General features: G+C 35.6%; 1 protein-coding gene across 1 annotated transcript; it reads left to right on the forward strand.

Moving 5' to 3' along the window:
- Positions 1 to 110: 110 nt before the first annotated feature.
- gpaa1 (glycosylphosphatidylinositol anchor attachment 1) lies at positions 111 to 14,835 on the forward strand. Its single transcript, XM_073848928.1, has 14 exons — positions 111 to 188; positions 303 to 374; positions 2,007 to 2,111; positions 3,348 to 3,527; positions 4,837 to 4,948; positions 5,175 to 5,322; positions 6,902 to 7,003; positions 7,159 to 7,355; positions 7,784 to 7,980; positions 8,123 to 8,276; positions 8,916 to 8,987; positions 10,078 to 10,274; positions 10,355 to 10,525; positions 12,749 to 14,835. Exons 3-14 carry the CDS (start codon positions 2,038 to 2,040, stop codon positions 12,990 to 12,992), a joined length of 1,848 nt encoding a protein of 615 aa, XP_073705029.1. The 5' UTR covers positions 111 to 188; positions 303 to 374; positions 2,007 to 2,037; the 3' UTR covers positions 12,993 to 14,835.
- The last annotated feature ends 3,075 nt before the right edge of the window (positions 14,836 to 17,910 follow it).

Here is a 17,910-nt window from a genome sequence, read left to right on the forward strand (position 1 = left end):
TATTTAAAGGGTGTAAAAATAATAAATAAATAAAAATAACCTCGCGAAGCTCCGCCCGTTTAGTGTCGCTCACAGGAAGTTGGTTCTCAGTGAAGTACTTCCGACAGAAACACGGAACAGTGTTGAATGAATAAATGAATGCTCTGCAGCTGCAAGTGAAACGGCATTTTAACGGTTGCTGTTTCACGGTAAGTAAACTGTATACACTGAGACGTTTATATGCTTTAGTTTATACAAATGTCGTCACAAATTTTGCGACTGTTCTCAAATCTAAAATAAAAAAAATATTTTGTTCGTCGCAGGAGATGAAGAGCTAGTGTCTGCCTTCACACAGCAGCTCAGCTTAAACGCTGAATAAATCAAACATACCTCAGGTAAATCATCTTAATAATGGTACAAGTCTGCTCATTTTAATCGTAGTAATGTCTTTTTATTGCATTGATTTGCCGTGGAAGATGATTGGGTGTGTTACATTTTGTGCAGGCATTTCCTTTTCATGAGTAACTAGCATTCATTTTGACATTTCACTCAGTAGATTTGATAATACTGTGTAGTAATGTTCAGCAACGTTCTATTAAGCATTTTTTAATGTTCCATATATATATTTTTTTCCTATATTTTTTTCCTAATATTATACAAGGCCATAAGGTATGTGCTTTAGAAATAAACGTAAGGCGGGACACTGCAGGTGAATGGGGTTTATATATATATACATATGTGACCCTGGACCACAAAACCAGTCATAAGGTTAAATTTGACAAAACTGAGATGTATACATCATATGAAAGCTGAATAAATAAGCTTTCCATTGATGTATGGTTTGTTAGGATAGGACAATATTTGTTCGAGATACATCTATTTGAAAATCTGAAATCTGAGGATGCAAATAAATCTAAATACTGAGAAAATCACCTTTAAAGTTCTTCAAATTAAGTTCTTAACAATGCATATTACCAATCAAAAATGACGTTTTGATATATTTATAGTAGGAATTTTACAAAAAATCTTCATGGAACATGATCTTTACTTAATTTCCTAATGATTTTTGGCATAAAAGAAAAATCAATAATTTTGACCCATACAATGTATTTTTGGCTATTGCTACAAATATACCCCAGCGACTTAAGACTGGTTTTGTGCTCCAGGGTCACATATATATATATATATATAGTTATCACCTTACTTACCCGGTTGATTGATTACATGAATAATTGCAAACAGTTTTTGTATTACAAGTTATGCAAATGAGGCTCTAATTTGCATACATTTCTAGTACAAAAATCTAAACACTGGATAAAGTCCGTTTTTAAATTCTTGTTTAATGTTTTTGACAGAGTCCAATGTTTTTTTCCACATTTTGGGTATCTCATTTTGTTACTCCATAATTCCATAAACTTAGAACTGACGGAAAACAATATATTTTTTACATTTTGTAAAAATATAAAATGTTGTATAAAAATCAAGGTAATTGTGTATAAACAAATCCCTCTGTAAAAACCTTCAGGATATAGACAGGAATAATAGGTTTGGTGTGTGTAAGTGCTACTGAAGTACAGTGTAGGAGGAAAAAACTCATTTTGAGAAAACGGCCTTTAAAAATATGGATTGTAATTTAAATCTATTGACACAAACAGATAAAGTGCTAGAAAATAAACACTTAACAGTGTCTTTTGGGTGTTTTCTTTCCACTAGTCTGAAAAAAAAAACACTGAAAAAGCAAAAAGCCCAAAATCTCAAATTTGACAGGTACATAAAAAAAAAAAAAAAAAGTTTTTGCCTGCATTGCAAGAAAAGCTGTGTTTAAAATGTTTAAAAGGAGTGTTTTTGAGCAGCAAATCAGCATATTAAAATGATTTTTGGAGACAGATTTCATGTGACAGCGTTTTGCCTTCCCATTAAAGAAAAATAAACCTATCCAGAAATATATTTACTGCCAGGTTGTTAAAGACTTCAACACTGATGTTCAACTGATGAAAGTCGTTATATAGTGTTTTTATATTTATTAGGTCTGTTGAAGCAGAGCAGTAAGTTATCATCATGGGTCTGTTGTCTGACCCAAATCGCAGAAAAGCCCTGACCAACCTCTTGACCCGCCTCAACACACCCATATGGTAGGTTTTTCACCTTTTTACTATTTACTATTTGTTGAAGAGGCTCTCATCATCACTGCTCCTAATACATCAGAAAGAAAGAAAAAAACTGATCAAAACATGGCAAAAACACTCAAATCTTTTTACCCAAACAGGTAGAAATTGTTAAAGTATGTCAAGTATTTGCAAAAGCCAGTCAGGAAATTAACTGATTTTAACCTTCTGAAAAAAAAAAACATGCGTAGTTTGGACTGGCATCCAAATTTGGACTGGTTTGGGATCAGTTTGTTGGTTTTCTCAACATTTACAATCAAGTCCCTGCTGAGATAACTCATATTACAACAGCTAAACAAGCCAATTGAGTAATGAACAAAAAAGTAATGGAACAAGTGGTGTAACTAGTGAAACAATCCAACTTTTTGGTTTGATTTGGTTCATGCACAGCATAACATGCAGAAATTTGTTTTCAAAGAAATTAATGACATTAATAATAATGCTCTTTAACTTAAAAGAGAATAATCCATAAACTTCATTCACACTCCTTCTCTTTAATGTATCTACAACTTATATTTATGCAAATTTGGCATAGTGATCTTAATATGTTATTTTTTAATATGCAACTGCAAGTTCAAAATTTGACTCTTTATAATGATAAAAACCTGTCACTCATGAATCATCGCACCTGCCTGATATCGCTCTGGATTGGCTGAAAGTGTTGCTCTTCATGTATTTGTTTAGTAATTTCATGATGACCGACTGAATAGAGTACACTGCAAAAAACGGCTCATCTCACTTAGTATTTTTGTCTTGTTTCTAGTCAAAATATCTGAAAATTCTTTAAGATGCATTTACTAGATAAGAAAAATTATATGTTTTAAGCAAAATGCACTTAGTTTATTTTGTTCCCTCTGGAAACAAGACTAAACATCTTATATCATTTTGCTTGTCTAGTAAATGCATCTTAATTTCAGATATTTTTTTGATATTTGTCTTGTTTCTAGTCAAAATATACTAAATAAAAATAAGTCATTTTTTGCAGTGTACATGTGCACTTTGGTTTTGTTTGTTAACCAATTAGCCTCTGAAATGTAAATGTTGAAAACCACCAAACCAGTCCAAATTTGGTCCACCCGCCAAATCAATTCTGACCAAATGAAAGTGGACATTCTCCCAGTTTCAATTGAAATGTTAAAAATAGTCTTGAGAGATACTGGCATTACTTGCTAACCATTGCTTGTTTTAATTCCTGTTATTCAGTATGGTGTGCTACCTGGCGGCTATAGTGTGGTTCATGGGTCTGGCGTTTGAGCCCTTCACCCTGCGCACATACATGTCCGAGAACGCCATGGGTTCCACCATGGTGGAGGAGCGCTTCTCCGCTGGGGAACGAGCGCTGTCCACCGCGAAGGAGTTTGATGCTCACAAAAGAAAGGCAGGGTGAGCAGAACATGGAAGTCATTGCATTGATTTAAAGCAGGTTTTGTTTTTTTTATGAAGTCAGTAGGGTTGGGTCGATAGACGATGCCATCGCCGATGGCCGATAGACATCATGATGCTGAGCCGGCATCGCGATCCTCCGCCCCGCCCCGCCGCAGCAGCAACCCGCTCGTGAAAAACACACACTTAATCACACTATATAGCCAAATGAAATGCATGTTTTCAATTTCCGCATCTTTACTTATTTTATTATTATTATTATTATTATAAGGAAATAATAACAAGGAAGTTGTTAGCCATCACAATAAACTCCAAACGAATTACACCGTTTGCATTAATAAATGAGGCATACAAAAACAGCAGGAAAAAATCAAAATAATTTTCATTAAATTAGATTAAATAAACTACACCAAATATGCCCTTTTCATGGTTTTACCAAAACGAACAGAGCTTGGAACAAAAAGAGATTTTTTTTTTTTTTTCCATCGAAAGAACCATCGAAATAGGAACGCACAATACACAGCCTACATTATAAATAACAGTTTATCATTCAAATACATTGGGAATATGGAAACACTTGGATTTGTGCCGAATTACAGAGGTGCGTGAGCCCAACGCCTGGTATTTTTAGTTTAGCTTTGTTTTGGTTTCTTAACTTCATGTATTTTGTTTAATTTCTGTTCTGTTCTGAATACCTCTACATTTAAATCATTCGTTTTGGAGTCAGGGTAACTAACTTATAGCTATGTTTATAGTGTTTATAATGTTAATACATAATAATATTTCGCTTAATTTGGTATTATTTCTGATATTACACTTCCTCTCTAAACATTCCGCTGCTCATTAAATGCGTTTGGAGAGAGTGGGTTAAGCAGTAAGCAATCAATGAGAGCGATTTTGAACTTAAAGCTGACTGGTCGAAAATATGTTAAGGACCAACACACATCCTCCAAATACATCTACATAAACCCGCGCTTGCTCTGTCTCGTATGCATGCACGCACTGTCACGATCTAATGCACCTGTTAATGCCGGATCACAAATAAAACAAATACCGGAACGCAAAAATCCAAAATTTTACATTTTCCGGAACAGGATCCGGCTCAAATTAAGCACTGGTGGAAACAATAGGCAACAATTCATTAATTCGTTATGAATTAATTATTTAACAACAACCATCCCTTACCCCCGCCCCCTGCCGACGATGTCATCGTCCATCGCGATGTTTCACATTAGACATCGTACGATGCCAAATGGGTCGACATCGCCCAACCCTAGAAGTCAGGAATGATTCAGACTTCTCTGTTTAGTGGGATGCCGGTGGAGTGGTTAATAAAGAGCATGCAGGCCAGAGGACTGGAAGTGTTCACTCAGCGTTTCTCCCGTAAGCTGCCTTTCCCTGATGAGAACAAAGAAAGATATGTGAGTTTCTGTGCTGTCTGTCTGTCTGTATTATGCATCACTTTTCGACCTTATATGATGCATCAGCTGTATTGAATATTAAATAATGTTGTTGCTTATTAAAAAAAAAGAAGATATGTAGGCTTTTTCGTTATTACATGCTATAATGTCTCAAAAATGAAGTAAAACTGAAGAAAGAATGAAGTGCAATTGCAAAAAAACATGTTTTGCTTTCTGTTTCATACAGATGGTTCATGGCACAAATGTGTACGGGATCTTGCGAGCTCCTCGCGCTCCTCGGACAGAGGCTCTCGTCATCACTGCTCCCTGCAGTCCTGGAAACAGCAACAACCAGGCGGTCGGTCTTCTGCTGGCTCTCGCACAGTATTTCAGAAGTAAGACACTTTATAAGCACATCCTGTCATCATACTCTACATTTATGTGAATCAGTTTTGAATGGCAAAACCAATCTTTAGATTAAAAGTCAAATTCAGTCATTTTTCCTTGTTATCTTTACAGGATTTCCGCAGGGCGTTAAAAGTCATTAAATTGATTTTGCGAAAATTAAGGCCTTAAATGGCATTAAAAAGCATTAAATAGTTTTATACGGGCATTAAAACTTCAGATAGTGTTGAAGAAACAAATATTACCAATTTATCTTGAATATAGCCTGTATAATTAATAACTCTGATTCACTGTCGCGAAGTATGATAAACACGGAACCCGTTTGGTAATTGCTTCTGGCCGTGAGTTTTTAAGAGCGGCCAGTTTTAGCCTCTAAGAGTTCGAAGTTTCAGAATTTTTTTCTGTTCAGACTTGATGATATTTGAAATTTTGAAATCTGCAAATAAATGCAGACATTTTAAGCTGTTTCCTGATCTATTTCTAACTATGTTCAGCAGAGTAATATATGTTCATTGTTGCCTCGTTGTAAGACCGTATGAAAAAGATGCATTATAATATACACGCATTCATGTTAGTTACTGGTTGCGTTAGAAATGGCATTAAATAAGATTTGAAAATCCTGCAGAAACCCTGTCTTTAGAAATTTCTTGGATTTCCCAAATTCACAGTTCTTGCATTGGTACAAAAACATACATTTTCAATTAAAGTTTTGCCTTGGTTAATTCAGAAATTGTTCCATATCATCTTTTGAAAATTCTTTGCATTTCAGAAAATTCCCAGTCATTCCATTGGGATTTATTTTACAATAATGACTGGCTGCACATGTGTCCCTTTTCTGCTGAAAAGCTTTTTAGACTCAGACTAGTTTAAAAAGTATGTCTGGTAAAATGTGTCTGTTTGAGGTCTACCAAAATTCTAGATATTACCTCATTATGATGATAATACTTAATATTATTATTGTTTATTATTGTTCTTATTTTTTTTATTCTAATTTAATAAAACTTCATTTTCTATAGCTCCTTTAGAAGTTGTTATTTGGCTTGTTGACTGCTTTGACCATTTAAGTGATTTAATCTGAAGGTTCCTATATAATTTAGTCAGCAAAGCCACAGATGTAATCACTAAAATATTCACATTAGTGTAATGCATAAACATAAATAAATAATGTTTTTAAATTTCGGAACAGTGCTTCGAAGCATTATGGTAGCATTAAAGCATTTTTTAATGGTTTATATAATTATAGCACCACCACCTTACAAATCCACCTCTAAATCTGGCAAATATCCATAAATGGTTACATAGACCCTTTTTATGTTTGTACTTGTTATTTGTGCCACCAGTAGCTAAAAATTTTCATAATAACTTTTGGTAAGAATTTTTTTTCTGATTGGGAAAACAGCCAAGGACTAGTTCACAAAACAAATACTGTGGATTTGTTTTCTAGGTGGAAGTTAAATAGGATTCCAGTTATTAAAGACATTAGAGTCTGAACTTTATTGATGAGTTTTGTTTTAGTTGTAGTCTGGTTTGGTTGTTTGCTTTAGTTTTCTGTCATCTTCTTCCCTACAGATCAGATTTACTGGGCCAAGGACATCATATTCTTAGTGAATGAGCATGATCTGATCGGCATGCAGGCCTGGCTGGAAGGCTACCACCACACTAATATCACAGGTGTGTACAGGTGAAACATGCTTCTTTATTGCGAAAACAGAAAATGAAATATTACCTAAAAAGCTAATTTCATTATTGTACTCATTCTGTCCCTTTTCTTGAACAAATGACTGGTTCTGTCTGTGGTAATGTTTTCGGTTCTCATTTTCATTCAGGAATGGATTACTCGCCGCTGCAGGGTCGCGCAGGGTCAATTCAAGCTGCCCTGTCATTGGAGCTCAGCAGTGATGTTATTACCAGCCTAGACCTGATTTTAGAAGGACTTAATGGGCAGCTGCCCAACCTGGACCTGGCCAATCTCTTCTATGCCTTCTGTCAGAAGTTAGGAGTCCTGTGCACCATTCAGGGAAAGGTAGGCCTGTCAGACAAAATTAAACAATCTTATATTAAATTGTCATTGCACTATTTACATTTTAACACAAACATTCTTTTCACAAATGCAAGCATCTAAGGTATTTAAAAGGCTATCGTTTCTCACTAAAATTAATGCTAATGCCACAAATGCATGCAACATAATAATGCATCTGAGGTTATAAATATGAGGTTATGTCAGCAGAGTATATAAATGTTGAAAACCACCAAACTGATCTCAAACCAGTCCAAATTTGGTCCACCCACCAAACCAATTCTGACCCGCATAATCAAATTTTTAAAGCCACCAATAAAGCGGACATTCGGCCAATCTGGCAACACAGTTTCAATCGAAATGTTACAAATTGTCTAGAGAGACACTGGCATTACTTGCTAATCATTGCATCATTGCTGTTGATTGTGTTTTAGCTTCAGAGGAATGACTGGGACACCGCTGAGGGCTACACACACGCGGCTCAGACCATGATGCTGATGGTGTTGAAACAAGCTTGCGGACGGTCCTGGGGTGATCACGGCCTCTTCCTCCGCTATCACATTGAAGCCGCTTCTGTTCGAGGCATCAACAGTTTCAGACACTACAAGATGGACGCCACCACCATTGGCAGGTTGGTTTTGTGTTATTACACAAAGCACAAAAAATCAACAGACGGGGAAAATGCTCATCCATTTCACTTTTACAATGCAAACCAGTCAAACACTTCTTGAACTTTTTTTGATCATGCATTATTTTAATTCATTGTTTGACAGATTGCTGGAGGGAATGGTCCGTAAACTCAACAATCTCCTGGAGCGTCTTCATCAGTCATATTTCTTCTACCTCTTGTCTTCTCTCTCTCGGTTTGTCTCCATCGGCTACTATATGCCGGCGTTTGGCCTGCTGGCTGTCATCTTACTACTTCGAGTATCCTTTTCAGTCTGTTTGGTTGTCATTTTGTTTGCCTTTTCAGATTGGGTTACTTAAATTGTCTTAATGCAAGAAAAAAGTTAAGTTAAGTTAAAAGAAAAAAAAATCAAGGCATATTTTCTATGTTCCTAATGACTAATTAAATGAGCATGAGGATGGCAAGAAACTGTGGGCATGGAGTATTGAATGAATCATTGATTCATTGATGAAATAATCATTGAATTAAATGCTAAGTTCAATATATTAATGCAATTTTCTCTTTTAGAAGCTGTTCAGACTCACTCAACATTATTTTGTATAGAATTCTGTGGTCATGTTTACTATTGTTCTGCGAATTTTCATGGGCTAAAACAGTCATTTCAACAAGAATCCAGTCGCTTTGAGAATTTCACATAAGTGTATAACGGATTTCTGTCTGGAAAACTGCTTGGTTTAGAAGTGACTTCTGTGAGCTGTGCTCCATTGTATTGCTACACTATTACCAAATACAATGGACCTTTTTTGCCTGCAATATTTGGCTAATGTGACCACACCAATAACTTTTAAGGTGTATTTAATGACTTACACTATATACAGTGCCAGCATTTCATAAGTTATATTTTAATGTGTTTGTTAGAATCCTTAATTTGACTGCAGGCGCTGGATCTCTGGGTTCATCTGGGAACACCTGCTCTGACAGCAGTGGATGGAGTTGGCGAAGTAGAGCAAGTAAGTCTTGTGTTATGTTGTGAAATGATGATATTTGATAAATGTTTTATACAGGAGAGTGGAATTAGTCATTGCACACTTTGCTTAAGTTGTCTTTTAGGTAGTCAAGTAACATTACAAGAAAGCATCTTTGTCTGCATTGCATCATTTGTATTTATTAGCTATGCTGTCCTTCTAAAAGTCTGCCAAGAGAGAATTAAATCACTGCAAGGAATGATTTTCTTGCTTAATTTTTGTCTTGTTTTCCTGTACAAATATCTAAGCATTCTTGCATCAAGATGCATTTACTTGAGTAGCAAAGTAAATTAAGATGTTAAGTTTTAATACAAAAATACTCAGTAAGAAAATCATTTTTTTGCAATGTTCGTGTTATTGTTCATACAATAACAGTTATGGCATTTATAGCAAATGTTAGACTGAACTGTAAACCCACTGCGAACTTACATTGAGGTCTTGTTCTGTTCTGCTAAAAATGCCTACTTTTCGTGATCCAATCAGTGAATAACATTGTGTCTAGTCTATTTTTATTAATATTATTTTTTCACAAAAATGTCACATGAAAGTAAAATTGTTGCTTGCTTTTAACCCTTGTGTTGTGTTGAAAATACTTCCTGAAAATCCTGTTTAAAGGTTGCTAAGATGCTTTATCATCACCAAATCTTAGATTCAATCATTTTGTCAACTTGTTTTCTTTACGTTAGCATAGGTTATGTATTTGTTTTTGTTTTTTTTAAATTGATTTATCATAGACCTCAGTGAACTTTAAAACTAAGGCACATAAACTCTGGCCTGTGATCAATCAGTTCCAATAAGAAATGCAAATCCTGTGGTAACTGTGGGGGAAATTTTTTTAAAACGGTATAAAAAAAAAAGTGATACCCTGTGTGAGCAAAGCCATTCCAGTTTTAGTCCAATGCGACAACATTTTTTGGAAGAAGAAAATCTTCTGTGGATCAAAATTCTGGAAAAACAATATTGTTTATTTTTATGAAAACAAAACAATACAATTAATGTTTAATTTAGTGGTAAAAGCCCAGTTCTCATTGCAGATGTTCTTAAATAACATTTGTTTTTCTCCGTTTCTGTGCAGCAGTCCAGTCCAGGTGTGCTGACCGTGTTGACCCCAGTGGTGATTAGTCACCTGACAGGTGTGGCTCTGTATCTGCTACCTGTTCATCTGCAGGAAATGGCTGTGGAGCACTTCCCTGTGTCTGAAACCGAAGCTGTGGTGCTCACTGCTATTGCCATCTATACTGCAGGCCTAGCCCTGCCGCACAACACACAACGGTAACACAAAAACTAATTCTAATGCAATTTATATTGTATCAAATGTTTATTTGCTAACATGAATTATGTGTCTGTGGCAGGTTGTTGTCTGGAGAGGGCACAGAGCAGGGCTGGAAAGTGCTGAAACTGACGGCTTTGCTCTATCTAGCAGTGTTGTTGGGCTGCACAGCCCTCATTAACTTCTCTCTGGGATTCATCTTGGCGGTTACACTGGTGCCGATCACTGCCAGCATCACGCCACACATGCCCAAGTAAGCACTTTAAAAAAAAAATAATAATAATAATTTATTTTTTTATCAAGCATGCTCTGAACACAATCTGATTTGCATCACAGTATAAGCAAATCGCTAACTCTTTACAATAAGATTGTATTTACTGACATCAACTACACTACCAGTTAAATGTTTTTGGACTGTAAGATGTTAAATGTTTTTAAAGAAGTCTCTTCTGCTCACCAAGCCTGCATTTATATGATCCAGAATACAGCAAAAACAGTAATTATTGTGAAAAAGTTTTACTATTTAAAATAAATGCTTTCTATTTGAATATATTTTTGAATGTAATTTATTCCTGTGATCAAAGCTGAATTTTCAGCGTCATTACTCCAGTCTTCAGTGTCACATGATTCTTCAGACATCATTCTAATATGCTGATTTGCTGTTCAATAAAACATTTATTATTATTATTATTATTAATATTATTATTAATATTATCAATATTTAAAACAGTTGAGTATTTTTTTTCTGGACTCTTTGAATAGAAAGATCCAGATTTATCTGAAATAAAAAGCTTTTGAAAAGAAATGATAGAAATTAATAATTTTATTTAGCAAGGATGCTTTTATTGATCAAAAGATGATGAATACATTAATGTTACAAACGATTTCTATTTCTATGCTGTTCTTTTGAACTTTCTATTCATCGAAGAAAACTAAAAAAATTGTTAAGCTGTTTTCAACATAACAATAGTAATAATACTACATGTTTTTGAGCAGCAAATCAGAGTATTAGAATGATTTCAGAAGGATCATGTGACACTGAAGATAATATTAATATTTTAAAATATATTCAAATTAGGGGTGGGAGGTACACTGGTGTCATAGTCATTACCGGTGTGACATTGCGCCACGACATGGATTTTCTAATACCGTCAATACCGTAATAAATCAATTATGTGCCTTGAACGGCTGCTTTTACATCAATAATAGCTCATTCTAAATAATAAGGCATTACATTTACTTCAAACGTTTAGTTGTGGTCTGAATACCTGTCCTTATACTATATATCTTGTTGTAAATAAAAAAGTAAAACATATTCGTTTCAGCTTTGCAGGTGGTAGGTAAAAGGGGAGTGTTGGATGCAGGGTTGCCAAGTCTGTGTTTTTCCCCACAGAATCGGTCTACTTTTAAACTGTTGCCATGGGTTGATTTCCCCCAGTTATTTAAAGGTTTTAAATATTGCAGAAATTAAATTTCAATTAAAAAATAATTTTTGTTTTGTTGTACACTAAGTATGATCTTTAGGTTTTTTTGCAAAATAAATATGTTGAGAATGCATAATACTCTCCCATGTCTCTTTTTGATAAGGATACCTACCATTTACTTATTATATTATAAAAATATTAACTTTATTCACATACTAAAGGGACAGGACGGGCTACTCCTCCCAAAATGTACCAAAAAAAGTACATTTCTACCGTGATATTATACCGTCACCGTTCAAAAGATGAAAAATAAAGTGATATTAATTTTAGGTCAAATCGCCCACCCCTAATTCAAATAGAAAAAAGTTATTGTACTATTTTGGATGTACTTTGGATCAAATAAATGCAGGCTTGGTGAGCAGGAGAGACATCTTTAAAAAATAAAAATCTTACTGTCCAATACTGGTTCCCACGGGTCCTTGAAATCCTTGAAAGTTTGTGAATCTGAAAAAAAAAAAAAAATGTCAAGTCCCTGCAATGTTCTTGAAAAAGCTTGAGTTTATTGTGTGCAAGATGTTTTCTGGAAAAAAAAAAATATCCATAGTAGTTCACTTCCAGAACAAAAATGTACAGATAATGTACTCACTCCCTTGTCATCCAAGAGGTTCATGTCTTTCTTTTTTCAGTTGTAAAGAAATAGTTTTTTTTGAGGAAAACATTTCACGATTCCTCTCCATATAATGGACTTCTATGACTTCCATTGGTTTAAACTTTCAAAATGCAGTTTCAAAGGGCTCTAAATGATCCCAGCCGAAGAAGAAAGGCAACTGACAAAAAACGATCACTTATTTTCCAAGCAAATGGACAATTTATGTACTTTTTAACCTCAAACGCTCGTCTTGTCTAGCTTTGCGTCAACTCTGTGTATTCCTGTTCATGCCAGTTAGGGTACGTCGAAAAACTCAGGATTAAAAATTTCGGAAAAACAATCTGTTTTAGAAACAATATATTTCTATTATCCTCTAATATCTCTTCCTGTGTTTCTCTGTTAGAGCTGTGAGTGGTCTGGCCATGGTGCTGTTCAGTCCTGCCTTCACCATCCTCTACTGCGTCTTCATCTACCAGGAGCTCATCGAAGCTCCCGTCAGCATCAGCGAGGGCTGGATGCTCTTCCTGTCGGTCATCTCGCAGGGCATACTAGATCACACTCTCTACGGATCCCTCGTGTATCCGCTCTTAGCCCTGTTCATTTATCCCTGCTGGCTAATGTTCTGGAACATTCTTTTCTGGAATTAACTTGTCTCAAATGTCTGAAGGAGCTTCAGATGGAGCTGTTTCTGAATTGAATACCACTTTGTGCCAGTCATAAAGAGTTATTGTCCATCTGAGGACGTTATCTGCCTTTAGGGGTTGGCGTGAGGAGGATATAGGAGGATGTCAGGCCCAAAGAGAGATCAAATAAAGAGGATTTAATGGTGTGGCTTCAACGGTAAGAGTATTGAGTGTTTCAGTTTTGGGGAAGGGGTTTGCATGAAGATGGATGTAAGAAAGCAGAAATGTTCAAATTCATTAGGAAAGATAATATTGTTACTAGAAGTGTGGACATAATGGGACATTTTTACCTTATTATAGAAAAGGCTTTGCATAGTTTGAGTACTGGAAGCTTATATTTGATATGGTTTAACCCCTTAACTGTCACTTCCATTTTTGAGCAGAGACATGAAAATGAAGAATTCAAACCAAATTTTTTATAATTTATGAACAAAAACATTTTGCAATATGAATTTAATGTACTTTTTCCATGTAAAATCATTGTCTGATTTTAAAATGGCTTTCAAAGAGTGAATTTTGATATTTTAAGTTTTCAACTGATATATCATTTCTTATAATTTCTAAAGTGTGATAGAGAAAAAGGCGACAGGGAAGTCTATTCATAACAAAGGTCAGAACTCCTGTTATGAAGTAGATCTTCGAGGTGCACTCTTGTCATAAATTAATCTATTATTTTTCCTACATAATTTGTAACACACAAAAAAATGTAAAATATCTATTTAAGAGCCTTAGACCTTTCCAACAATATATAGTTTGTCATGATTAGATTAGGATTTATTTGTAAAATGGTGAAGAAACTTAGGCATCCCACAGAGTGGACGGGTGACAGTTAAGGGGTTAATACTCAAAAATTGCACAAAAGCATTGTTTGTTCATTCAAAACGAAGCCCTTGCCATTTTAATTCTTTCTGGACATTACAAAAGGCGGAAGTGAGAACAGTCAACCTTAAAGAACAAGTTGTTTTCAATTTGTTTCAGGCAACACTGTATTCATATGTTCTGATAAATTATGCACATAAGTTTTTGATTATTAAAATAAAATTATTAAAAATAACTAAAATTATAACCAAAGTGTCAGATTTACTGCTGATTAATTGTTTATTAAATGAAAGTGTTAATGCATCAATAATATTAATAAAACCTTTATAAGATGTTGAAATGGACAGTTTGAATACTTATACAAAAAAAAAAAATAACATCAAAATGTTAAAATAAAATATTATTGTCTGTCAGCCATTTATGTTACAGCTGATGTTACAGTTATGATCAGCTTTATAAATATGACATGAAACATGAATGCTGCACTTGAGCCACTAAAAATAATGAATTGTGATCAATAAAAAGTTTTTGGATCGAGTAATTGATTTTGGGGGGAGGCCAGACCAACACTCGTCCTGCGAATGTTTAGTGAGCACATCTAGGCCATAGATAATACCCTAATACTGATCCAAAAAACTTGAACTATTCTAACACATGCACCCATACATATACATACTTTAGCAATGGATGAGAGTTAAAGCTAAAGAAGAATAAAGCATAAAAGCATGAAGCTTTGGCAGCATTCAAAAGTCAGCAGTTTAGCAGCCTTTAATAAACCAGTTCAATCAGTTTCTAGTGGAAAGGAGTGGTTGCTGTTTGTGTATCTGTAGTTAGGCACTGTATCATCATTTTATGTTAGGGCACACATTGAGGATAGAGCAGAGGTGCCTTTTGAGTTGAAACCCTTTTGGGCAGCGTTCTGACATGTAATGCAATTGTGCTTTGGCTGACCCAAGTTCAATCCCTGGATTGAGACCCTTTCTGATTCCATTTCTTCTTTCCAGCTCTGTACTGCGCTCTACGAATAAGGGCCAAAAAAGTAATAAAAACAAAGCAAAGACAGAATGGACTAGACATCCCAGCAGATTAAAGGCACGATATGTACGATTTTTTGTTTAAAATATGCAAAAACCACTAGAACAGTGTTTTATATTTTGCTGACTTGTGTGCTTACATTATCACTTATTTAACTTACATTAACTTACATTTTGTTTAGAAGAATGTCCAGAGAAGCTAGCTATTTTAACTACTGTAACAAACTGTAATTGTGTCGCCTGCCAATGTTGTGACACACCCTCGATTTTCCAGTTTTATTTTGTAGGAAACATGGAAACCCCAAAGACACTTTAATATGTTATGCATTTTGTTAGAGAGCTGACGAACACACAACATTATAACAGAACTTTCTACACACTCAAATGTATCTAGCATGATAAAACAGCAAGGCTTTTTCCAACATACACATGACTGGAAGGAGCGGAAGCGGTCAATTGTGGGAATAATAAAAGCTCTGCTGCTTTCTAGCCATGTGTCGCCCTTATCCTTCATTATCAGTCGCTCCAGTGTCCTCGTTTCGCTTCCACCACTTTCAGCCCCACCCTGCTTCATGCTACAGTGACCTTAATAAGTCTTTTATATATTAGCTCATCCATGAACATGATTTCTGCCCAAATCCCGACAGATTGCGTGGTCTGTGGGGATGAAACTACAACTTCCATGATTCCACACCCTATCACAGCCTCATCAAACTACACCTTTGTTTCTTTGTTTATTTTGAAAATGCGCCCTCTAGCGGTGAAAACTTACATATTTTGCCTTTAATTGAATTGAAGCTGATTGAAGCCTTTACACTATTTTACTGGCATATGACTCTGAAAATGTGTTGTGGGGTGAGAGATCGTTTCATTTCCAACATTGACCTAAGATATAAAATTGTATCGTGCCTTACTGCCTTTACATGAAGCAGACGTTTTCAGACAATCGTCTGGCTCAGCAAAGGGCCAAGCAAGAACCACAACCTCATTGCTTAATCGCAACAGTGGTCGTAAGTAAGCCACAACTGTCTGCTGTCCTTGAAACTCAATAGAACGAGAGCCAAAAAAGTAACAGTTTTGAGCAACTATGAACCAAAATTGGTGCACAAGAAAATTAATTGCACGCCATCGACAAAATTCATGGTTGAACTGCTGTTGACAACAAAAGTCATAATCCCACAAACTGAATGTCTGGTATCATAAAGCATCAAATCAGCTGCATGCACTAGTCTGTCCACTGCCTGACTCCTTAGAGTCCGAAGTGTCTAAGATGCACGGCTGAACTGCTGTTGTCCGAAACGCCATGCGGCAGTCATGAGCAATCATTCACAAACTGAATGTTTGATAGCACAAGGCACCAAATCAATCGCATGCACCAGCCTGCTCAGTCTGAAACAGCAGGCTGAAACATATACAAGCTAAAAGAGGCATGCATAGGGAGCTTCTGGACTTTAACACAACTCCTCACGTGCCACTCCAACCGGAGAAAGCGCTGCACATGCAGAGAGAACACGAGCCTCAAGCTAAAACATTCTACTTGTTTTCTTGAAAAGAAGCAAGGCTACAGTGAGCTAATTAATCTAAACCCGTGTAAATGCATACAAGAGCTCAGATTAAGCCTCAGAAATAGCCTCCCATGCTGCCCTCCAGAGGCAAAGCGCAGTAACTATACATTTGGTCAAAATTGAGTTAAGGCTTAAAATGGACTTTGTGACAAATGTTGTCTTGTGGCAAAGTCTCCTGGTTCAATTTTTTTCCTGGTTCAATTAATTTGTCTCGGAGTAACGAGAGTGTCAACATGTTTGACCAGCTGGTGTAAAAACCTTAAAGGCATTTTTCTCAGTTTCAGTGTTGGCGTAGTTACTGCACTTTGCCTTTGGAGGGCAGCATGGTATAAAACGTTTTAAACACTCGCATGCAAATTCAAGCTAATTCACAGATGAGATGTAAATTCCTTGTAAATTTAGATGCACTGGGAAATAAATACATGTGCCTTGTTTTAGTCAAAAGAAGCAGCACATGACTGAAACTTGTTTTTCTGGTTACATTAAGTACTATTTAAAGGAGTAGTTTACTTTCATAACAACAATGCACAGATAATGTACTCACCCCCTTGTCATCCAAGATGTTAATGTCTTTCTTTCTTCATTAGTAAAGAAATGGTGTTTTTGAGAAAAACATTTCAGGATTTCTCGCCATATAATGGACTTCTATGGTGCCCCTGAGTTTGAACTTCCAAAATGCAGCTTTAAAGGGCTCTAAACGATCCCAGCCGAGGAAGAAGTGTCTTATCTAGCGAAACGATCAGTTATTTTCTAAAAAACATTTACAACGTATATACTTTTTTTTAATCTCAAAGACCTGTCTTGCCGAGTTAGACAAGATGAGCATTTGAGGTTAAAAATTTGAATTTTTTGTTAGATAAGACCCTTCTTTCCTTTGGTGTGATTGTTTAGAGCCCCTTGAAGATGCATTTAAACTGCATTTTGGAGGTTCAAACTCGGGTGCACCATAGAAGTCCATTATATGGAGAGAAATCCTGAAATGTTTAACTCAAAAAATATAATTTCCTTACGACTGAAGAAAGAAAGACATAAACATCTTGGATGACAAGGGGGTTAGTATCCATCCAGAAAAAGTAGACTGCCCTTGGAAAATGTAAATGTTCACCCTAGTTTAAGGGTGTCAGTTTGGTTCTCAATTGATATTTGGAGCTCTATAACAGGACCGACAACTGAAATATGGTATTGTATAATATGGTCATAGTATGAAATGGTGCAAAGTTAACAATGCAAGCTATGCAACAACCGGCAAACAGAAGCCTGTCTCAGTAACTATTTATGTGCTTAGAATCAAACGTTTTCAAGTACTGACGTTATTGTTTTGTAGTGTTTTCTATGTTGAAGAAGACTTAAGACAACCAGAGTGAGCTTAAAGGGATAGCTCAGCCTAAAATTAAAATTGTCATTATTTATTGACCCTCATGTCATTCCAAACCTGTATGAGTGCCTTTCTTCTGTTGAACACAA

Source organism: Garra rufa, chromosome 10, assembly GCF_049309525.1.
Source record: "Garra rufa chromosome 10, GarRuf1.0, whole genome shotgun sequence".
NCBI lineage: Eukaryota > Metazoa > Chordata > Actinopteri > Cypriniformes > Cyprinidae > Garra > Garra rufa.